This window comes from Sphaeramia orbicularis, chromosome 12, assembly GCF_902148855.1.
Source record: "Sphaeramia orbicularis chromosome 12, fSphaOr1.1, whole genome shotgun sequence".
NCBI classification, from domain to species: domain Eukaryota; kingdom Metazoa; phylum Chordata; class Actinopteri; order Kurtiformes; family Apogonidae; genus Sphaeramia; species Sphaeramia orbicularis.
This window is the reverse complement of record NC_043968.1, coordinates 43,732,838-43,757,992: the sequence shown is the minus strand read 5'-3', so window position 1 is coordinate 43,757,992 and position 25,155 is coordinate 43,732,838. Positions and strand designations below refer to the sequence as shown.

The 25,155-nt window shown below is 39.9% G+C and overlaps 1 protein-coding gene across 1 annotated transcript in view; it reads right to left on the bottom strand.

Moving 5' to 3' along the window:
- Nucleotides 1–25,155, bottom strand: part of plxna4 (plexin A4) — a 231,693-nt gene that overhangs the window by 13,975 nt on the left and 192,563 nt on the right. The window contains exons 18-28 of the mRNA XM_030149424.1: nucleotides 24,191–24,430; nucleotides 22,156–22,302; nucleotides 21,134–21,368; nucleotides 20,150–20,292; nucleotides 17,629–17,897; nucleotides 12,462–12,528; nucleotides 11,746–11,892; nucleotides 10,729–10,888; nucleotides 7,904–8,007; nucleotides 5,482–5,581; nucleotides 3,336–3,526 (exon numbers count right to left, since the gene is read on the bottom strand). Coding sequence (XP_030005284.1) covers nucleotides 3,336–3,526; nucleotides 5,482–5,581; nucleotides 7,904–8,007; nucleotides 10,729–10,888; nucleotides 11,746–11,892; nucleotides 12,462–12,528; nucleotides 17,629–17,897; nucleotides 20,150–20,292; nucleotides 21,134–21,368; nucleotides 22,156–22,302; nucleotides 24,191–24,430 — 1,803 coding nt within the window. The remainder of the gene's footprint in view (nucleotides 1–3,335; nucleotides 3,527–5,481; nucleotides 5,582–7,903; nucleotides 8,008–10,728; nucleotides 10,889–11,745; nucleotides 11,893–12,461; nucleotides 12,529–17,628; nucleotides 17,898–20,149; nucleotides 20,293–21,133; nucleotides 21,369–22,155; nucleotides 22,303–24,190; nucleotides 24,431–25,155) is intronic.

The window sequence follows — 25,155 nt, the reverse complement described above, 5'->3', positions numbered from 1 at the left end:
GTCTACATTGTTACTGTCAAATATATTATGAAATATACTGCTGCCTAATGTTGACAGAATGCTCGGCAAAAACTGTATTCACTCCTGGATGCATTTATGTGTTCGTTCATGGCACTTTCTGCTAGCTGTGGTGTTTATGTGTCTGACTCCTATCTCACAGACCCGGCCCCTAAATCTGTTTGCAGCTTTGATGGGGGAAATTGTTATTTCACAGCTGACTTTTAATAATATCTGGGAACAGGAGGCGCATCTCCTAAGCCTCTTTGTGCTGCCGGATTAGCTCCCACACTGCACCATTGACCCTAATTTGATTTAATGTTGGCGACTTTAAGGAGGAGGAGGAGAAGAGAGACAGAGAGTGAGAGAATCTAATCCTCTTGTAAAGAAAGAGCTGATGGGATGCACGAGAAAGAGCGAGAGTGAGGGATGGAAATGAAACGACAGAGGTTTCCTATCAGGAAGAGAGGCCATTGAGTGTGGCAGATGAGGTGTGTACAGGCACTGGCAAATAAAAATCCAATTTGAGTTGGGGTTGGTGACCAAATCATGGAGTCGAGAGAGGTAGAAGAGAGTGGGAGGAGGGAATCCTGTTAGTCCGACAATCACGGCTGTAATTCTAATGTGGCCCACATTCCAGACAGCTTATCGTTTTCTGTAATGATGGAATCACATATCTTTATATCAAACCAATCTACCCTGCAAGTGACAGTCTGCATCAGCTGCAGAACAGCCACCTTACATTTTTTATGAGTGCTGATGCCCAAAACCTTTGTGTGCACACAAGTGTCAAGGTCTTGGCATTTAACATCATCCTCTACCTCAAAGGGAACTCTGGCACCAACACCGTCATCCTCATGGGATTCTCTTGTTCCCTGTTGGAGATGAAAGTGCCAACACACACTCCCCATGAAGAACTACCCTGTTATTAGGCTACACTCTAAACACACTGTGTCATCTGGACATTTTGATGCCTTCTGCCTCCACAAAAAGGAAAGCAAACAATCAAAACACTGGGGGTCTTAGAGAAGCAGACTAGAGGCATGGGCACGACACAGGGTGTTGGGGATGGACACACACTCTTAAGTGTAGCAGAGAGAGGGGGAAAAGCAATCCTTCCCTGTGCCCCTCCACACATGAACACAACCTGTACCCACACTCTGTCAGAGTGACACTGATGGAGCTAATATGAGAAACGTCAGCGGCGTTGCTAGGGAGAGGTATTTATTGGCAAGGTGAAAGCCAAACGCAGTCAATTACACTGCCTGTCTGCCCAATCATTTCTCACCAAGAGAGATGGCCGGCCAAGATAAACTGGTTATTTCACAAAAACAATCCATCTGGGAAGATGATGTGCTGTCTACAGTCAGAAGCCACCTTCCTGCACTCTTGAATGGGATAATGGCAGGGAAATAGACCAAGCTGAAAGGTGATGTGTGCATGTGTGGAGATGAAGATGTGTAGAAGACTACAGTATCAGTCCAGAAATTACAAAAACAACAGCTACCAGGCAATAGTTTTCCATAGTTTTTATGTTGACTTTGTTTTGTAATTTCAGTTCAGTTTCAGTTGGATGAAAGAATGCTTCACATCAAATATGAAAGGTCCCACATTGTACAAGGCCATTTTAGTCTTGTACATGAACTGTTAACACCAAAGATAAATCACACTCATTTAACCTGCAATTAATTTTGTTTGAATTTAAATTGCATCCTTCATCATAGTTTGTGTTTAGTGTTCACATTTTATTAAACAGGTTTTTTTTTTTTTCATTATTTTTCAGTTAAAGCTGCAGTAGTTGATGGTGGTTTTAGCATCACTGGCACGAAAAAAAAAAAAATCCTAATTACCTTTTAGAAGACTGTGATTCAAGTGGTTTAAGAAGACATTAGATTCTACTCTATGTTTACAAGCTGTAGAAAATTTACCCACTGGTGCAAACTTTGGTTCACTACAGGTGTTTTCAGACAATTTTACACAAAGTTGTATTTGCAATAACTGCATGAAATGTAATGCATGATTCTACAAGTCTACGCTGTGATACAGAAGTTTTGAAAACTTTTCCATAGAAACATTAAACCCTGTCATATATTTAGTCTCTTGGTTTGGACCTGGAGGAGAAGGATGCAGAAAAAAAGGTGTGGATTTCCCAATTCTGCTTTCCAGTTCCAATTTCAGCTCCTGCAGCTTTAACTAAATTATGTTTTCACTTGTATTTTTAGTTTTAGTCTACTGTTTTTAGTAACTATAAAAACCCTGAACCAGTTTCCTTAAAGGCTGGTTTGATCTAGAGCTGAGTAGACTTTGGTTCTTTTAGTAATGTTTTAGCATTAACAATGCCACACGGCGTAACTGCCACATGTACCCACTCATCAGCAAAATATACCAAGGAGTGATTTATTGGGAAGAAAGAAAAGCGAAGCAGGGAAGAGATTTAATGTCACTGAAGATCAAGTGTCATTGCATAGTGATGTGTGAGTCACCCAAACATGTAAGTAAATGGGCTTCTGCTTCAGGGAGTCTGCTAATCAGAGCAAGACACTCTGTTTTTTTACTCCCACATCTTCTCTATAGGTCTGTTTACTGTGTGTGAGATGGCACAGAGTTTAGACCTTGAGCTTTCACACTGATGTGCTCTTTGTGAAAAAAGGCAGAAAGTGAATCAAAATGTATTTTTCAGATCCCAGCCCCCCTTTCTGCATTTCTGTATGCCTCTGTCTGTGTCTGATAGAGTAAATGTCTTGATGAAAGAAGAGGCAGAAGGGGCTTTAGAAGTGGACTAGTAATTTGCATTCAGCTGTTGGATCAAAGTCACATTTTCCTCCAAACCAAATTAACTATTATTTTTCTCCCTGGGGGCCATTGTCACAAGGAACATTCAAAGACACTCATTTTATAGCCATTTCTATTTTTGCCTGATATTTTTTCTTAGTAAAGAAACACCTTCGCTAGTTTTATGTGTCTATTCTTTAGCCTTTTTGATAGACTGCCATGTCAATGCAACAGAGAAAACAGACGGACATAACTATTTCCATTTTTCCCTGAGAGGACAGAGGGCTACATTTGAATAATTGTAAGTGAGATGAATCATCCAAACTAATCATGAATATTTAATTCAAGTGAGGGTTTACTGAGTCATACTAACACATGGTGATGGTTATAGTCTTTTAGCCTCTCACAGACTCAACTGCTGAGTCAAATGCGAAAAAGTGAATAATTTATGTTTTTGCATAAACAGTGATTTTAGCCTGAGAAATAAATTGCAGCATATTTTGCTAGGATGTGCCAGTGGCTATATGAACAATGACAGGGACATTTTCTAAATACAAATGGCTTACCTTAGTTGCCAAAAGTCGTGTCAGGTAGATCTCAGAAACCATCTTGCTGCCTCGGTCACCCTCCTTCTGGTCTCCGTGCTCATGGTTCTTTACCAGGTGCCAAACTTTGACCCCACTCTCCAGGTCAGGAGTGATCATAGGAGTGCGTGAACGAAGGCTGTCCGGACTTCCAGTATATTTGATCATGTTCTCTGTAAAGAACACCGTGCATTAGTGAATATTGTATTAAGAGGACTGAATTTGTTTTTACTGTGAAATATAATTTGAGCTTTTGTGCAACAGGGAACAAGAAAGTGAGGTATTGAGAAGAAAAGAGCACTAACAACACACCAAAAATCAGTCAAAGGCATCAAAAGCAAAAAATAAATGAAAAGACACATCTGTTGCTTCAAGAAAGAGGTATTTTTCTGGGGGTACTTTTTTGGATTGTGGTTTCCAATTTGCAGCTTTTGAAGATTGGATATGAAACTTTTAGAAAGAGTGAATGGTTAATTTTTCATGGCCTCCTCTTCAAGGGACGAGACGTGGCATCGCTGGCTGACATAAAATCGAACAGGTGTCAGACGAGATGAAATATGTATGGCCCACCCAATGGCCGGAGTGGCGATGACATTTCAAAACACATGGCTCAATGAATGTTTACACAGTGTGAAAAAAAATTGATCAGTGGGTGCGGTTGCAAGAGATGAGTAAAAAAAAAAAGAGTGTTTTTCACCATGACAGAAATCAATCTGTTCAGAGAGAAGAGTGGGAGGAGTGAACAGAGGAGAGTGTTCAGGGGGAAAAGAGACAGCTGGAGACATCAGATCCAGACGGTGTGCATGTATTGGCTGCTCATATCTGATTACAGTTTGATCTACTGAAAATGTTTGTCTCTCCTATAGGACATTTCAGGAAGCAATACTTAAACGTAACTGTGTGTTTTAAGACTGTGTCAAGTATTCTCTACAGAGCTTTCAGCTCTTATTACTTGGTTTTTCCCGAGCTATTGGAGAAGTGTAACACTAACTGTTTGTGTGTAGGAGGACTTGTGGTGAGGGGATCCTTATTAAAACGGAGGGTGAGCAATACATTTGTTTTGTCTTAATTATTTATTCAATAAGTTAGAAGGCTGAGGGAGGAACAAACTTAGGGATACACATGAGAGAAACATCTGCTCAGATTTGATTCTGATCCAGCTCCATGCATGCAAGGGGTTACTTTTCAGCTGTTTTTTGTCCTTGCGGTTTTTGAGGGAAACATTACATCCAAGATCAAACACAGGGGTCTCTCCTTTCATTCCCTGACTCAACATGGTATATTGTGTTTGTCTTAATCTCTGCACTTTTCAACAACTTTCTCTCTCCCTCCCCTTCTTCAGCGGCTATATCAAATTCAGCCTTGTTTCTTTCTTCATTCTTTGGCCATTGTGCTCAGGGAGAGTTCAAAGTCACTCTCAAGTACCATGCCAGTTGCGAAGTGGATCACACTTGTGTTTGAAGTCAATCCCTTTAAAAAATTGGGGAGATAGATATTCCTGGCATCCTCCCTCCCTATTTCCTGTTTTGCGCCACTCACCTTGTCCTATCTGGATTAATTTGGCGTCAAAGAAGCGAGGTGAGACCATATGGAGATGAAGCAATGCTAATAATGTGGCACCATATTTGATGTGTCTGAAGTGTTTGTGGCCAGTAAGGCCAGCCCTTTGATCAGCAACTAACTTGATGGTTTCTCAGGTTCAAGGAGACGTAGAGCAGACAGACACAGAAAAACACTGACACATGGAAGGATGAGAGGACACACTTCGCAGTCTCAAGAGGCCAGGACAACAGAGGAAAGAGTCTAGTTGGTGTCTTGTTATGTTTTAGAAATCCTTTCAACTAGTCCAATTTGTGTCTTATCTGTCAAGATCTATCACTATTGTCTTGAAATGTCCTGCCTTTGCTTGTCACCAGATGTCCTTTTTCAGGTGAGAACCTCTGCTGCAGGATTTACTCATTTTTGTTTTCATCACTTTTTTAGACTGGATTTTTAGGATTTTCTGCTATTTTATTCCATATTTGTATGATGTGTGTCTTTTCTTACAGGCCTCTCCTCTAAGGACTCTGCTAATAAGACAAACAAAAGCTTCTTTAACCAAAAGTTACACAGAAATAGTCATATTTACCGTATTTACTGGCTGAAGTTCGAGAAACAGTCGAGTTGTTCACAGAGTTGTAAGCTGTGACTTGCTTAGGAACCAAGGCCATGACTGCATTATCAGGTACCTGAAAACAGACACATGCACATTATGTAAATAGCTGTCAAGAACAATGCAACTGAAAAGTCAATTGCCTTTTTTCAGCTATTACACAATCAATCAGAAAACCCATATTTCATTTATTGGTGTCATTTTCTATATTTCCCTACATCTGTTTTGGTTTTATGGGGATAAATAGAATATCTTATTACCCTTATGTGCTCCACTCAGCCCACACATACATATGATGACTGACAGGGGGAGGGAGAGTTTAGCAGAGCATCGAATAGGTCTGTGTGATCGGGGACGTCCCATGGTCTCTATTCAATAATACTTCTCCTCAGGGTCCTGGGTAGTGTGTGTGTGTGTGTGTGTGTGTGTGCATGTGTGTCAAAGTGTGAAAAATCAAGCTGTGTGAGTCTGAATCCATGTGTAAATAAATGTGTGTACATGAATGAATAAGTCAGGGGTGCACTCGTTGTTCCCCAGTCAGCCAAACAGGATTCAATTAACACAACTGGGATGACGCCTGTCCCAGCCGTGATGGCACACAGACACACACACACATACACACACATATATACAGACGCACACATATACATATACACACCCCTATTCTACATAATCTGGCAACTCGTGCTGCAGGCTAAGGCAGGGTTAATTGAAGTGATCTCTATCATATAGTGTGGGTGGATGGGACAGAGAATCAGAACCAGAGGCCTTGTGTGTGTGTGTGTGTGTGTGTGTGTGTGTGTGTGTGTGTGTGTGTGTGTGTGTGTGAGCAGGGTCTTATTAAGATTGTATCATTATTTCATCCAGTCACTCAATCTACTCTTTACCCATAATATGTTTATATCACTGTGTGCAGCAGGCCTACAGGGTAGATGGTGTTATTTGTTTATGGGAAGCGCTCAACTCACAATCGCCCTTAAGCAAGTTCACTGCTCTTAAGTGGTGAATGGATAAAAAATCAGTAAAGCACAACAGAATGTAATAAAATGAGAAAAGGAGGAGTGGCATTTGAGGAAATAACATTTGGAGGGGCAGATAAATGTAAAAAGCAAGAAAATGCATTTTCCTGAAACAGGGACTGAAGCAAGGAGAAAGAAATGTCTCTCATTATGGGACAACAGGATCTGATATGGGAAATGCCAAATTTTTGCTTGTAGCTACCATCTGATGTTTCTCTGAACAAGAAATGAAACTTTTCATTCTGTTTGTGATGCAAGATGTCACACTGTTGTCAGTAACTGAAGGCAGAATGACTGAATGAGTTTGGCTGGTGGTGCTCAAACCAGATTAATTTAATGAAGGAAAGCATGTAATTCTATTCACTGTATCTGGCTATTATATTAAATTCCCATGAAACAGACAATACAAATAGAACAAATCTAGAAGAAATCTTAGAGCTTAATAATATAGTCACACATCTGTGATGGCAGGAGTGGTATCAATCAATAGACGCATAAATGGATTTTTTTTTGTAACATGATGTTAAAGAAAGTGCATTTATTGGGTAAACCACTTAAACTGAAGGCACAGAAAACTCAGCTCCTTTCTTTGGTCTTTGCTAAGCCTCCTGACAAATGTGAGAGGATGGGAGGTTTATTTTGGTCCATCAAGGTGTCCCTATTCCCTGGCCTGAAAAATGAATTAACTTCTGTCTTCATTATCTTATCTCCGATTCGAATCAGCTCCCTAATCCATTCCACCCATGCCTCATATTCTGAGCCTGTTGACACCAGCTGCTGCTGACATTTAATTTAGGCACCATGCAAATGGCACTTGGAGCGGACAGTGGATGCCTGCTTGCTTAGTAACACCAATTATTAACACTTTATTGGCACAGTGGGGCTGTTTTCACATTTACACTCATTCTGGCTCAGTCATCTGTCACTACTTTTGAAACAGTCTGTCTCTGTGTATAGATATTGCATTTAATCATCAGTCTACCTTGAAATCCATCCCTTTTATTAAATATGTGTATTATGTCTCTACTGATCTAATTTAGAAGAGGACAATAGAGAAGAGGACACTGCCCAGAACATCTAATCTTACCTCAAGCACAAAAACCAGAGGATGCCAAGGCTCTGAATTTGGAAAAATGACTTTTTTTTTTTTTTTTTTTTACTTTTAGTCTTATCGATCTAAAATTTTTCTTAGCAAGTATTTGAGTTTCAAAGACTTTGAGTTGCAACAAGTTTGTAGTTTACTAAAATGTAATAGAAGTAAGGAGAGTTGCTCTGACATTTAAAATGCTGAGCCCAATATTTGTTTTTAACAATTGAGGTCGAAATTATACAAAAACTATGGAAAAAAATAAATGTTGACAATAAAATAAAGAGCATACCTGATAGTGAGCCAGCATGTTCAGTCTCTTCCAATCACCTTCAATCTTTGTGGTGACATCCTCATCCTGTAGGATCATGCGCTGTCCTCTGCCCTGACGCCATTCTGCAGTACATTAGAACCATTTAAATGTTGGGATCGCAGATAAAGGAAAGAAGCATACAACATTTCAGGACAGTAATACAAGATAAAGACGAACACATGCAGAACATAAAGAGAAAGAGGCCCAAGTGAGAGATGGTTCATTTATTCCATATACCAGGGGCTTGTGTGCTTTCTTTTTTGTTTGCAGCATTGGCCCACCTTATGCTCTGCTCTCTGAAGGTCCTACTGGTGCCTCATCTCTCCTTCAACTGATCCAAGCCCCCAACATAGCTGACCTTCTGGTTATTGCAGAAATTTTCAAAAGACGCAGCGTAAACTCAAAGCCCCCATCAAGGAAAATGGAACAACTAGAAAACTACAAAAGGCAACTGAAGATCACTTCATTTCCATACTTTTCAACAAGTAACGTCCAATAATGCGTCCGTCATTTAAATAACAGAAAAGCGTCTACATGACCTCACAACCAAATTACATGTGCACCTCATTTATGCCAGGTTTCCTACACCCGCAACCTCAGCACAAAACAAAACAATAGATTTGATAGAAACATCTCGCAGTACCCAACAGACATTATCATAAGTGAAAAAGCAAAGCCATCTCAAAAACAAACAAGCAGATGATTCCTCTATTCTTTTTTGCAGACATCATGGGCTTTATGAATATGTTATTGTGTCTGTGCTCCTTGCTGTGCTTCCCACTTGCATTGGCCACTGTCATCTCCTATTCTGATCACAAACAGGAAAACAAAGCAGCAATCACTGTGGCTGCATGATGAGGCCTGTCTTTGGAGGATTGACCAGAATTGTGTTAGCATCTGAAAAATCTGCAGGAAATAAAGATTCTCCTGTTGTTTTTGTCTATACAGTACATCTTCCCATAAAGATGCAAATGAGCACCCAGTCTCCAGTTGAGGCTCAGTAAACAAATGATGAAATGGGGAGGAAAAAAAAGGCAGAAAGTAATAAATAAAAGAATAAACTTGGTGGGGAAAAAAAGAGCAAAGTGAGAATACTCTCATTCCCCAAACCCAGTGGCATCTACTCACTGGTAAAAACAGTGAGGCAATGTTTGTATTATGTATATGTTTGTGTGTATGGACATGTATTATGGACTCACACACAGACAAAGAGATAAGGGCTTTGGGGACAGTATGGAACCGGATGGTGATGAGAAAGGCTGAAGGTGACTGTTGTATTCCATAGAGATGAATGACACATTTGATACTCGTAGCATGCACACAATACAGAGCGACACACGAGTCCTAGCCTCTTTGTTCACAGGCTATATCTCCTCAGTAAGCGACTGTGGACTGTAGCCAAAGGGAATTAAAAACAATACCTGGGATAATAGCACTTCTGGCCAATCTGTCTCAGGACAGCACTTGCACAATCCCACAAAACTTATCAGCCACTGCAATCAGTTTCATATGTGTTTGTTTGTGTGTGAGTGTGTAGGTGTGTATGTGTCAGGATTTATAGATTTATTCACACTTTTGAGCTTAAATTTTCTCAGTCTCTCTCTCTTACTCGTACACACAATCATGAGCACACAGGGTGATTGACCAGCTGACACAGACAATTTACAATTCCCTTTTGTAATAAAACAATAAACAACACATTCTACCCAAAAGGGGCTGTAAAACTACTTTATCCAGGGAAGCGTCCAAAAGCTAAACCAATTTCTTCACTTAGCTGTCACAAAGGCAGAATCCCTGCAGTATGCACTCAGCCCATTGTAGATCTGAGCTGGTTATAAATATGTTATGACTAATACAAAACAGTGGCTTAGAAAATCCATCTGGCAATATTAAACCATGAAAAGCATAGTACATGGTGCAGACACAGCCTGTAGGTGTTGGCAGACGAACATAGATAACACTGTTATCCATGTACTGCACATATAAAGGACACCAAAATCCAGCAGAGAGCATGTATTATATGCCTCAATCCGTTAACATTTCTTGTTGATATCTTGGAGCTATGTTGTTACATAATTATATAACTCATGTTAAATAATGATAATGAAGATACTATGCATCCCACATAGGTCACAGATGGTAACAAAGGACTGTAATTGAAAAAGTCAAAGTTCTTCCTACACTTTCAATTTTACGAAGAGGAAAATACTGACGAGGAGAGAGAAAAGGATAGAAAGAATACCCAGAAAAGAGTTCTAAAGAGAAGAGATCACTGAGCATCTTGATTGATTAGCAGATCAATCATCTGACTCAGACACAAGTTGACAAAGAGAGTCGATCGATGGAAAGTTTGGGGTGGGGAGAGACCAATCTCAGACATCTGAGCCCACAGAGCCAGGAAGTCAAGTCTCCTGAGGTGGAAAGAAAGCTACTTCGTTATATTTAAGAAGACTTGTAATTTTTAAGAGGGCCTCTGTGGGGTGGAGAAGCCTTTGTGAAAAATCAATGGATGTCTAAATTCAGCCTGCTTTACCCTCGACACACAGATTAGAAATACAGCATAGACAGAAATGTCTGACAAACTCTACATTAACCACAGGGATGTGCAAAAAACAAACTGCTTAACAGAAATGCTGATTATAAAATTCTCTTCTGTATTCATAACGCAAATGCATGAACTACAAGACAGAAGTCTTTCAAAGACGGGTTGTAATATGGTGAGTGAATAGCACACAATAAATAATAAATTTCAGTATCAGTTGTAGGTCTTCAAATGAATTATATTTGACAAAATTAATTTTTACCGAGGTCCATGTCGGAAGCTTTTAGGCGGTGTGAGTGTGGGACATTCTTGTAGATGGCATCCAGGATCTTCTCCTTGACTTGGCTGATGGTGTCACAGTTCAGTACCTTTACCTGGATCTCTGGACTCTTTTCATTCTCTGGATGGATGCAGTTCACCACCTGTAGTACAAAAGTACCAGTGTGAGCCATGACTAGGGCTGCCAAGAAAAGATTATCAACAAGTTTGGCTTTTTTTGTTTTAGACAACAGCTCTCATTAACTTCCACACACTGACATGAGCTATGCTTTTGTTTTACCTATAGATAAAGTTTCTCGAACCATGTGCTACAGCAACAGAAATTAACATCCCTTGAGATTAACATATTTTTCCAGGTTTTGCTGTATTAGTGCATGAAGTAAGAAGTTTGCTGTGTTGTTTTAGTTGAGAATAGTCTTCTTTGTTTTTCATTAATACTGTTGATTGGATTGTGGATTGGGAACAGGAATTTGTTACCTGAATTGATGAACAGAACACCTACTAATTACACATTTTTAACAAAATTGTGAGCTTTCTTAATAATTTCTTTTATTGGTAGAAGTACAAAACTTAAAAAATTGAGCACAATCCCAATCATTCCAAATAAGAGGGCAAATGTGTTTATCTTACGTCAAGAGTGCCTGGGTTTTCCTTTGCATACACTCAGCAGAGATGGTCTGCAATTGACAGACTTGATGAATAAAGGAGTGCATCCCTGCTTCCATGTGCATGTGTGCACAAAAACACACATGTCCTGTAGCCTTCCTCCTCATCCTCAAATATGACTTTTTTCTTTTTTTTGACAGCTTCAGTCTCGTAAGGAAGTGAGGTCAGTATTCTGTTGCCCCCCTACATGTCAAGCGTGACAACAACAACTTTATTTGCTGTTGCCTGTCTCAAGACTGGCAACCCATAACCACCCTCTTTTCCCGGTTTGTCCCTGAAACCGTATTCAGTGTCCCCTTTTAGCCCTTTGACCCTGAGCAGGTGAAGCCCCTACCAGTGTCTTGTAGTCGATCTGCTGTCTGATGAGCTTGTCCTCACTGAGTGAGTAGCGTGCCTCCCCTGTGATGGAGTCAATGGGGCCTTTCTCCATCTGCTGCTTGATGGCACAGAAGAGGGAAAAGAGAGGTTCCCCGGCACACTCCTGCAAAACATTTGGAGGGAGATGGACAGAAAAAAAGATTTAGGAGGGAAGACATTTTAAAGTTTTTCTGCTTTGCTGCATCTATTGAATCATAATAATGTCTGAGAAAAGCTAAAATGTTGTTTATAATGTTTTTCCAGATTTCCTTGTCTGCAAATTTGCTGAGAAAGAACATCATGTCCCAAACTGCATTTTTTTGTTTGTTTGGGTTTTTTTTTTCTAAATTCCAGAAAATTGTACCACCTACAGATATCAATATATAAACTTTGCTGAGATGAAACTGGAGTTTGGGAAAGCTTTTGATGGATAAACAAAGAAGCACCTCATGCAATAAAAGATTTGGTGAAAAACACAATGTCATCATTTGTTTTTATTCTCCTCTCAGCTGCAGTAAAGAGCTGAGGGAAGAAATACAAGGGACAGAGATGACAGTGTTGACATTTTTTAATCTAGGTTCGAGAGGAGTGATATTTATTGCTTTTAGTGAATACCAGTCCCCTCTAATAAAGGGAAGTATTCTTACAAGCACATATAGATGCTTTTTACAAAGTAAAAGTTAAATAAGTTACCTTCAGGAACTTGTATAGAAGGAATGTGAACCAGTTGGTCAGCATTTTCTCTGCGACAGACTCAGTCCTGAAAATAGGCAGAAAGACACAAAGCACATAATGAACACATGATCCCCCATTCTTATTATCATCATAAATATTAAACACCATCATCAAATATTCTACTAAAATGATGACCGATGCTAATGAATAGGCTTTCGTTACACAAACATAATTGCAAAGACATGAATTGAGAGAGCCTGTGCACATGCTATATGATGGCCTTTCAAACAATCTTTTTGCTGGCTTTTATGCTCAGGCACGCCAAGGGCAGCTCGTCTACAGCGGCGGGGATTTTAATATGAGGCAAAGCAATTAAAAGCCTTTATTTGATCCCAGTGGATTGATGTCGTTAGGGGCTGGAGCAGCTCTGTAATAACACTGGCCTCATTATCAAGCACTCCCTCGTCTATTCACTGGACTAACACTCGATCCGTGCACAATAGAAAGTGAATGAATACATCTCCCTTTCTTTCTCCGCCTGGCATCCATGCTCCACTGGTGTAGCAAAATGGTGTGTGTGTCTTTGTGTATGTGCTGACCTGGGCCAACAGTGTGAGTGATCCCGTGTGAATGACTAATATGCATACATAATAACAACAGTGGTGGTGGCGAGGGGAGAAAGAGGAGAGGCGAAGATCGGATATCCTTTGACAGCAACCTTCTTGGCCAGCAGCAGGGGTGTGTGGGTAATCTGTCAGGAACACCTCAAAAACACACAACCGTATACCCCTCCCTCTGCTTTCAATGAGCAACTACCATAGGCATCAATATTTCAGGATTAGTGCCCATTGTGTTGGTGTGTGTGGCGCATAGGTTTTGTCCAAGCCTTTCGGCTGCCACCTGCAGCCCTCCCACCCTTCACCATTCAAACAGCCTCTTAAAGGGGCTCCACTCAGAGGCACTGAGGGGGGCACAATGTCCACTGTGCCAATGGGATGGCCTGGCACCCCCCACCAACACTGGCAAAACACCTGGGGAGGATTAACTTCCTGCCTCTCACTGTGCCCACACTTTTATTCCGCTGCCCCCCCCCCCCCGCTCAGTCCACAGATCCAAGGGTCAACAAGGTCACTTTTCATCTTTTCTTTCATGTGTCCTCGCTGTCTTTCTCCCTCCTTCTGGTTGCCCCATCCTGAATCCTGTAATCATACACACTTCCAAATCCTCTCCATTTCTACAAATGTAGCCCATCTATCAAAGGGATGAAAGGAGCATGGAGAAAGAAGGAGGTGCACATAGGAAAAAGGAGGGAGGGAGCAGTTTAAAAGGAAATTGACAAAAAGAATGACAAAAAATGGCTTGGCTGAGTCTGGCCTTCCATTTCTTCTCTTTTAACTTCCTTTTCCTTACTCATTCCAACAGATATTTTTTGTGCCTGCCTGTGTGAGTAGACAAGTGAGCGGCTGTTTTAAGGCTACCGTGCAAAAAGGACAAATTAATCCCACTGCGTATGTATTCAGAAATTACCATGCGTGCTGACTTGTATTTATTGTGTGTGTCTGTGCATGTTTCTGGCAGCGGGTGCCAGCCCCGCAGTAATAAGAAGTCTTGGCACAGCCCCATCAGTTTGCTTATGCTCATTCTCAATCATAGCTCAGTCTATGGGGAACAAGGATAAAAATGGCACTCCGAAGGAGCTGCTTTAAGATCTAACATTAACGTTTGGTATTACAACTCTTAAAAAGTGTTCGCCAAACCTCTCCTCACCTGTTATATAGAACACAGCCAAACCTATGTGTGGGTTCGTGCATTGAAATGTGCCATGGCATGTTGGCATGGTCAGGCCTATTTGGCAGACAGTCAAAGGGGCAGTGGGTACTGCGAATGATCTAGAACAGAGGGAACCTGGCTGTGCTTAGTTGCCCCTGATTACCAAGAGAGGGTGAATGGAGCTGTACTTTGTCACACTTTGGTTAGGAACAGATGCCAGTAAAATGGACACTTTGTGCTTCCTGGAAAACTCTACTTGAACAGACCCCCTGTTCATTTGATGGTAACCTCATCTTGGACCACAAGATAAAAGCATAAAACTAATTTTAGCGTGAATATTAAAATAGATGTTCTCATACTCTGCGATGACTTTATATAGTACATAATTTAAATTTTTAGGATTCTCATAATCTAAATATTAGTAAAACACATCAGATCAATGGAGTTGTTTTCACCACCATTTACACACAAGGTAATGTACACATTCATAACAAATTTTATAACTCAGTTCTAGTCATTATAGATGTCTAAAGACCAATATTAAATACTACATTATGTTGCAGCATAAAGATTAGAGGGAGTACTGACACTTTGTAATCTGAACCTGTGAGTCCTGCCCTTTTTTTTTTCTTTTTTTTTAAATGTTAAAACACCCCAGCTTGAAGCCACTAATTGTTTTCATTTCCCACTCTGGCTCTTAGCAAGGAAGACTGGTCATCATATGTGTCAAACAATCTCACAGTGGCTAGCTGCTGGCACAAACTCAGCAATACACATACACACTGTGCACACACAATTATAAATCATTTGCAAAGACAGACATTATATTTACAGGTAAACACAGAGGCCCTTATGCTCTGTGTGATGATTCTCTATTCATACTAGAGCCAAAAATTGGTTGTGATGAAGACAAGAACATACTGGGTTTTCCTCTTTTGACCAAAATCAAAACTGCTATTTTGACGCGTCAAGTGCAGCCAATTTGAAGGCGACAGAAAAGCTTGTCAAACTCTGCATGGAGAGAAAACAGAAAAGAGATGGAGGAATGGAGTGAAGAGAAGAGTTAAAGTAGGAGAATACAGCAAGGAATGCGACAGATGGTTGTGGAAGGCTCTCGTTAGTTAGTTTGCTTGGTGGTTGTGCTTCAGCACAGGTTGAGATGGGACAGATGGAAGGATGGGTGTTTGTGTGTGGACAGAACATACACACACACAGATTTCTTGGAAGAGGAGGCAGTGGGTAGCCGTGCTCAGATGCTGTGCCAGAGACACCCTGCTCACGCACTTTAAGCATTGATTTAGCAATCAAGAAAATGGGGGAGGGGGAACAAGAAAGGAGATAGAGGGGGACTATAGATCGAGAAAGTGAGCGTTAGAAAGAAACAGAGAGAAAGATAGTGCCGGTGCAACAAAAGTGGTGCAAGCATCCGAACTGAAAACAAACTGAGCAGAGAGCAATGGAGACTAAGCCCAAAGAAACTGTTGGTGAGGACGAAGAAAATGAGCAAACAGAGTAAAGGCAACAAATACAGAAGAACTTAAGGAGAGAGACAAAGGCAGGGAGGGGTGCCATCTTTTCTAGACTAGATATTAGCTACATTTTCACAGGCGTGTGCCTGTGTGTTTGGGCTATTTTCAGCTGTTACCCAAGGACACGCCAGTCAGCCCACACTGTGGGGTGGCGTAGCTTGCTCACAAAGTCTCCTCACATCTGAAATGCATGCTGGGGTGTTGAAGGACTAATAAGCGCATCGGAGGAGGATGAGAGATGAAGACAATCTGATCACTGCCCATCACAATGACGTGTATGACAAATTGGCAATCAAACTAGGCATGCATTTCTTGTAAACATGTGCTCTCCCACCAGATCTGGCTGAATGTGATTTGGTTTCCTTAGGCCTTCCTTTCTCTCTCACTCCCTTAATGACAAGGAGAGAGAAAGAGAAGGACTGAAAGAAAGTATGTTATATATGAACGCTACTTGTAGAAATGTTGGTCTTTGCGATCTTTCATCTGCTTTTACAATAACCTCACACTGACAAGAGATAAATAAACGATATCTACACACAGCACATACAAGGCTATGGTGACAGGTGATCAAAGAGCTGATCTCAGTACCTGTCTGCATGCCCCAGTAGTCAACCTTCCTCTCCTGGTGACACAGCTTTAAGTGTCTCCATTGTCCTTGAGTGCCTCTCCCTGTCTCTGCTGCACACACCATCTCTTATGTTGTATCTACTGCCAGGATCAGTGGTTACTCCATTGTTTATTTCCTGCACCACAGCTTGGTGAGCTCTGGCTGCAATTAATCATGCCTCCTGCCCAGACAGCATTAATCTCTCCCTGCATCACCACATAGAGTTTTAACAGGCTTTCATGATGTGAAAATGACCACCGTCTTCTGCACAATATGAACAACAGAATTCATTTCAGCCCCTAATGCATGATATATGCGTGTAATGTGTTCTGTTTGCTTTTACTGGCAGGGATGAGTTTTTGCCCGAGGTAGAGTAAGAATTTTAATTGAAATGAGACAGACAAATTAATTTGTGAAAAGCCTGTCAGATCATTTGGAGGTGTCAAGACTTGACTAATGACCCTCAAGCAAAACAACATACTACTAAGTGTATCAACGTATACACATGCCCACACACACACACCTACTGTGTGAAAGATGATATATGCCAGTAACCACAATCATCACATTTACTCAACACTGCGGGCACAGACCCAAATGACAGAGGGTTGTGTTTTTGTGCATACCATCAAGGCTTTGATTCCAAATACAGAGGAAGCTTATAAGTGAAACAATCACAGCCTCACTTTGTATTTTTTTTTTTTCGTTTTTTTTTAGCTATTTTTTTCCCTTTTAAACTATTTAGAACTAAATTCACTGCTAATTAATCATAATTATTTTGCTAATGATATGCATGGCAATGCACTGTGATGTCTCTGACACAGAACCAGCAATCCAAGGTCAAAGGAGTTAATCCAAATGTGTCACAGATACTGTGGGGAACACTGATAACCACATCCAATCCTAGATGGATCTCACATATCTTCACCCTTTACCATGCACACATTGTAGTTTGGGGCCCAAGAACAATTCAACCCCAAGTTTAAAAATATGTTGTTTTTTTCTTTTTTGTCTTAATGTTTGAACAGTACAGTGGATATGAGATAGAGATAAGGAAGGAATAAAAATGGTTGAAGTTTGTTTTGTTAAAAATGCACTTCTCTCACTGTTTATCAGAGTGTATAAGTTCAATTCATTGGGTTGGACAGTTCCTTCCTGGTGTATGGTAGGCAGTGAATCTACTACCTCCAAAAGGTCACTCCCAGCTGTGCAGCTGTGAGCATTTACTTCTAGTGATAGAAGTAAATTTTACTCTCCCTTTCATGTGCCTGTACCTCACCTGCGAAGCAGCAGCTTGGGATGGTTCTTGCTCTCAAGATTGCGGTCTATGAGGTCAGATAGCAAGTGCTTTAGGACATCAGTGGCATACTCCAACTTGCTCTGCAGTACAGTCATGATAAGTGAGGCCACATTGCCACGGTCCCTCATGGAGAAACCACGCTGCGCCTCCAAAGTACGAATAAAACACAGCAGGTAGACCTTGTTGTTAATGAGCTGGCCAAAAAGCTTCAGCCCCTTTTCAACTTGCTCCTGGCGGTAACCTGGCACCTGTGAAGAAGCAGAAGAAAAACTCACTTGACTGAAACACATTAAAAATAACAAGAGGAGGGGAAAAAAAAGCAGATACAGTGTGACACACTCAAGGCAGTGGCATACAGACCTAATAGCATAGTTTAATGAAATGCAGCATTGCAGATTCTGCCTCCCTACTGGATTGAATATTTTCATCTTTAAACTGACTGAAGATGAAGTACATTAGGTTAACACGCACAGTATAGTTACATCTAATTATTTTTTAGGCTAGGCTGGATGTACTGTATTATCATGTAACGGTCCAATTATCAGTCAATACATTCACCCTCATACATAATGATGGCAAGAAAAATATGACAGAGGTGGCAACATCTAGGCAGATGAGGAGTTTAACATTTTCTACCTTGTTGTTTTGTCTAAAGGTAGAGAAAAAAGGCAGAGGAACTGTAAGCCTCTGAAGGGAATATTGTTTATTACTTTGATGGTGCTGTGTTTCATACTAATGCAAGTTGAAAGAGAGTGCAGTGTTGTGAATTCCTCTCGTCTGAGACCAGATTGTCCCAGCACTATTTATAGCAAGTAACATGCTACAGATGCTTTTCTTTCTCATTTTTAAAATAAATTGTACCTATGGAGATTATGTATTTTTTTTTATCTGTCAAGAGCACTTGGTAAGATAGAATCTCTTTGGACCTAATGCAGCTGTCAACCAGCATATGTTCTCTCTTTCTGCTCCTTCCTTCAGGAACACCCTGTAATCTGCTGGGAGCTATTGTTAAGTTCCAGGTCTAATTTCATGCAGCTTGACAAGATGTGTTTGTGTGTTTGCATGTGTGCTTGAAATGTTAGTGGCTCTTTTATGCATGTACAGTATCTATGAATGTGCGATTACAAGAACAACTAGAAATCTGGGCAAATTCTTATAAGTACAGGATTATGTTTACTCACAAGCTATCATTTTCATGTTCATGCAATTTTTGAACTGTGGGCACTAACCTTTTACTAATTCAACAAATATATTCTACACCACAGCTACAACTTTTTGGCATTTTCCTCTGAATTATGGAGAGATAATTAATAATGAACTGTCTTAAACTACACCAAATGTGAACAGTAAAGCCAGTAATAATTAAGTCATTTAGGTTACATAGAAAATATAGTATGGAACAGTTAAAACAGAGTCATTTCTATTGGAGAGAGAAGAAAATACAGTATAAGATATGAATACAAAAGCAGAAAGCAAAATGGGGTTAAGAATTGGTAAGAAGGTAGAGGAAAAGGAAGTGTTCTCGACTGCTAAGAATAAACCTTAACAGTTAAAAGGAACAAATAAAATGTCAAGAAACAGCTCTATTGAGCTGACATGTGTCACAGTGTGTTTTAATATCTTTCTACATTAAATTTCACTTTGACTCAACACTTGGAATGTTATTAAACATTTAAGCCTTGAACAAACTTACTATTATTTCAGTATAAAACTAAACAGTTTCCATCATCTTTTTTATTTCAGGCTGTCTACATCCCACAGTTAAAAACTCAGCTCGGAATTCTCTGACACATCAATAACAATTAAGTGGCCATCAACCGCATAAGACAAGCCTGCTGCTTTTTCATTAGGCTCCTATTTCACATTATACTCCTCATACAGTTCAACATTTATACCAATTAAAACATAATTAATATTGCTTATTACTGGGAAATTCTCATCAGGCATGGAGTGGCCAACCCTGAGGGCAGTGAAATGGGGGTCCATCATTCTCTTAATAGGACAAGACGACTTGCTCAATTATGGCTGTCTATCAATGTCACCGGTGGGGATAAATGACTTGATTTTTTTCCTTTTGCTTTTTTCTCTCTGATTGACTTTTAATTTGTTTTTGAGGTGGTGAGAGAAAACAGTCCAGTGTCTCATACAGCTGAAGTCATTAATGAGAGCGTGCTCTCCATTTGAGGGCTGCCATGTTTGTTTTTGAAAAAGTGTTCTTGTCAGCCGTCAAAAGGCTTTTGTTTACCAGACAGAAACACAAACAACATCAGCGTCAATTTCACCTACTGTGACCCACTACATTGTTAATTTGCTTGCTTATTTTGCTGTCTTTTTAAATGAGGCTAATTACATTATTTAATAGAGACTAAAGAACAGGTATCTGCAGTTGTACTGTGTAGTTGGATGATCACTAAATTTACAGGAAAACCACAGATGTGATAGCTTTTGCTTACTTGTTTTAACAGAATGCTGTTTTTGCTAACTTGAGGAACTATCCTACCTCCAAGTCTTTAAGAACAGGATGTTCCTCGATGCCAGGAAAGAGGACTCTCATGGTGTAGGTTCTGTAATCTAGGAAGGGGATTCCTGCTCCATCCAGATCACTTGTTAGCTCATGGATGTCTGTCTGCAGCTCTGCAAAAGCTGAAGAAGGAATTCAACCCAATTATTTTATAAAACAGTGAAAAACAGTATTTGACACTTATGATCTCGCATAGTATAGGTACAGATCAAATGAAACTGAACTGAAGGGGAATCACCGGATAGGATGATTTACTGACTTCACAACCATTGCAAGAGAAATACTGAATACCAGAATAAAGTGTATTTCTATTTCTGTTTCATATTTGATCAACCTAAAAAATCACAAAATGCATAGTCATCTTTTAGAATGTAAACCTGCTGAAATAACTTTACAATGACGAATAACACTAATCTCTGAAATCATGTTGTGTGTTTAACCCACATGGACCTAAACAGCTGACTGTGACTGAAAGCATCTACAGATCTAAAATGTTCAATACCTTGTGAACCACAATGCATGTAAATAATTCAGGTAAAGACAGTTCCTCAGCTTTATATGGTCATCAGATATGACCCATCTGGATGTTGAGAGACTCTGTAGTGAACATGTCATCTTCTGCAACACTGATTTACCAGTGAAAACCCTTATAGTTTGACTAATGACAGAGGATGTAGAGACTTATTTTTAATATTTAACTTGCTCAGTTAATGATATATTTTGCTGAAAAAGTCACTTTATCTTTAGTTTTCAAAATGCATTATGATGAGGATAGTATTATAATAAATAGTGATAAATCACTTGGGTAATGTTAAATATAAAAAAAAAAAAATTGTTTGGAAGTCACAACGAAAACAGTTCTAGATCTTTACAGGTGTAATTCAAAGCCAAAACATCAAAATAAGTCAGGAAGAAGGATCCAAAATAAGTACATTACTACTATAACCAATTACCCCCTCTTACCCTCTTTGCACTCCAGCGCCACACGTGACTCAAGGTTGTCCATCTGCATCTGAAGACGCTTCAGTGTCAGGTCGCTCTCACGAGACTTGCGTTTGTAGGCAATGAGGACCACCACAATAAAAAGGATGAGCAGAGCCCCGGCTGCAGCAATGCCAATGATGGCAGTGCTGCTGAGGGGGCTGTCAGATGTGATGTGGACCACGCCTGGGGAAAACTCAATGCCACCAACACGAGCCTTGAGAAAGGATGAGAATGAAGAATATTATTCGTATAAATACAGAGTTTGTTTCATTAAATTTTTTATAAAGTAAAGCAAACATTGTATGATGCAGTGATACCTAACACCTTGCTGCTCCATGTACCAAAAATATAATCAAAGACAAGCTTTGTTTAAATATCTGTTCTACAAAAAAGCAGTAAGTCCTTTTCATTTAATCAGAAAAGCTTTATAAAATGGCAATCACCTAACAAACGTGTACAAATATTTTATAAACCATAGCAGAATTTTATCACTAAATGATCTTTGTCTGTAAAGCTTTTCTTTGTCCATAAAATCTCAGATCCCAGACAGACAGATAATGATTTGAATTTCCAGTTTCAGAGTGTACATACTGCTGTATTTGTGCATATACTAATTGTTTTACAGTAATGTGTCTATGCCTCTCTAAGGCTGTGTGTCCAGGTGGTAACATCAGGAAGTGCCCTAGTTCAAAGTGGTCATCTTTAAACCACAAATGGAATCTTTATTGAGTTTGCTTTGTCCCTAATTCTTCTTATTGAAGGCTTATTTGTTTGTCTGTTGTCTGCTTGTGGGAAGTAACAGGAACCACACGACTGATTGGATTAGACCTATAGTCAGTCTGGAAATGGACAGGAGATGGAAGAAGTAAGCAACACAAGGAATGTCTCTCTGTCTGTCATAATATCAATCGATTTGTTTGTCTGTCTGCATTTTTCGCCAAAGTCCGCTTTTCTCTCGTGTGTCTCCGTCTAGTTTTGTGTGCTTGTGCCAGGTTACTTACCAGGACCTTGTGTCGACCTGTCAGGTTGGGCGACTCGCAGAGCAGCTGGGTCTCTGACACTGTTAACATGCAGGGCTTATCGCCAATCAGGACTGTGTAGTTCAGCTTTCCGTTTCCACTGTTGGTTGGTGGAAGGAAGTTCCGCCCCTGCAGGAGTGTTTGTGGCGGTCAAATTACACAAATATGTAATAGGTATACATAATGTGTTGGTAAAAGGACTTTTTCAACCTTAGTGGTACCGAGTGCTTTACAATTTGTCGCAGTCTCTGGGGTAATTTGGAATTCAATGTCTTGCTCAAGAACACTTCAGCTTATGGGGAGGAGCTGGGGCTTGAACCACCAAGCCTTTGATTTGTGGAGGACCTGCCATACCCCCTGAGCCAGAGCTGCCTGTACATGTGCTGTATATTCTATCTGTAGAGTGTATACGCCCAGTACACTTAATCATATTAAAGTGTAGGGTTGAGTATGTTAAAACTGTTAAAATATTGAAACCAGAGCAATAAGACCAACAAAACTTTAAAATGTTTTCATTGCTATGAAAACTTACATGACTACCAAATATTTGCGTATTTGTGGGTAAATGCAATGATGCTTTAGTTATTATTAGAAACATTAAAGCTGACATTCTGAATGAAAGTTAGTTTTGTTTCTTGGTTTTGTTTTGTAAAGAAGATAAAAAAGAAAACATCTTAAAAAAAATAAATGCAATGAAATAAAGCAGGGTTATTTGAAAGCTTTAGATTACACTGAAAATTATGGTATAGTATAGTATAGTATAGTATAGTATAGTATAGTATGGTATGGTATAGTATGGTATGGTATGCCTTTATTTGTACAAGGACAGTGCACAACAATACATTGACCTACACAGTCAGAAGAGAGATGCTTACTGCCAGGTTATAGCGCAAGTGTTAATTTACACCTGTAGTCCCCTGGACAGGTTGATGGTTAAAAATAAATAAATACTGACAGAGTTTGGTGTATGTAAATTACGAGACCAATTAATAAGTTAGAACAGAAGAAGGTTACATATGTGTCACATCAATCAAACAGTTACTCTAAAATCGTTCACACATCCAATCTAACATTCTCCATGCACACTCCCTCACTTTCCCATACACATACCATACATACATATACATATAACATAGGATTTTGGTCATATTGTCTTTATTAGGAATGCACCGATAGCAGTATTGGATATCGGTCCGATACCAATCGGGTGTACTTGTACTCGTAAAAGTACTCCAATACAACTGCACCAATTCCACTTATGGCAGCGTGACATTCACAGTTAAGTGCAGCAGGCACACAGCGGATGAGTAATGTGTGGGGAGTGTGAAGAGTGTGGAGACTTTTCAAAACAAATGACGGTGACAAAAGTAATGCTGACTGCAAGTAGCGTTAAAGACACAGATGGATACGGATGGAGCGTTCTGTCCGTCCTCTGCGTACATTCCATCCGTTTTCCAGGTGTTTGCGGATGAGTACCCAGACGGAGAATACCACCATGAACCATGGAGGTAGAGGATCTTTTCAAAGAGCGACTGTGTGAGTTAGTGAAAAACTACTGACATATTTATGACAATTACCATCATCAATATCAATATCGACATTAGTATCCACAATAGTGTTACCTCTGTCGTTTCCATGTTTATTATTACTGATTTTCTTCTTCTCAAAAAACGTTACTTTTCTTTGTGGTATTCGGCCAGAATGGTTAATTCAGAGCGACGCCCCCTGGTGGATTAATTGAGAAACGTCCATTCCAACGCATTAAATGTCAGTAGCAGAACTTTGTTCCAGTCAGACTAATGACAACGACAATAAAGCACATTTTCAAAAGCAATTAAGAACTGTAATGGTATAATTAAGTACTCATATCGGTACTCGGTAACGGCAAGTACTCAAATGTAAGTACTTGTACTTTTACTCGGTCTGGAAAAAAGTGGTATTGGTGCATCCCTCGTCTTTATCAATATATGATATTTCATTGTAAGTAAATATCGGTGAGCGTTATCCATTTTCTTACCTTTAGTATGATGGGTGATCCAGGTTTAAGCTCCAGCACCCCCGACACACTGAGAGGCTCAAACTCAGGATTTGGGTAGTAAATAAAGTTGGTGCTGTTGAGGGCCATCAAAGCCTGTACATCATCCAGTTTGAAGCCAAACTCATCCGGTCTCTCAGGTACCTCTTGTTTCCTGGCTAAGCTAATGGGCAGCTCTGGTGCCTGGCACAGCATGGATGTGGCACTTAGAACCTGACACAACTGAATACAAACACACAGGACACAAAGAGTGGATCTATTTGTGAATGCATACAAATGCATGTACTGTATTTTCTGCTCAACAAATTAAATGGAAGAAAAATGTCCTTGCATATTAAAAAAAACATATATGACATTCCATGCATTATCTTCATAGACACCACAAGATAGCAGCCCATGTTCTATACATAATTTTGTGTTAAATTACACCTAGAATTTAAATTATCTGTAACCATAGCAGCACTTTGATGTCTGCCACTAATATATGTTTCTACTTCACTGTACGCCAAGCCAACCCATCAAGACTTATTATTGTAAATCTTTTATGCACTGGTTTATACTTAAGTAAGCCCACTGAAACACATCCATTTCTGAACTGCAAAGAACCTGTTGGAGTATTTTCCTCAAAGGAAGCCACCAAATGAGGTGCAGTTATCGAGTATGTGCAGTCCTACCACAATCAGGCTTTGATGTGTGAAGATGCAGGAGTGATAACTAGGTTCTCACATTCCTTCATTACCCTCAGAGACACCCCCAACCTCTCATCACTTCTTTATCCCCTGCCCCGTTATTCTTCTGTGATCTTCTCTTCACTCTTTGACACTTATTCTCTCAGTCATCTTTTCTCTGTACCACTTCACTGCTAAATTACAGCACTTCTTACAGTACTGTACATCTTCTTTCTGTGACTCAGTAAACTTTATTTTTTGTTCCTTATCTTTCCACTG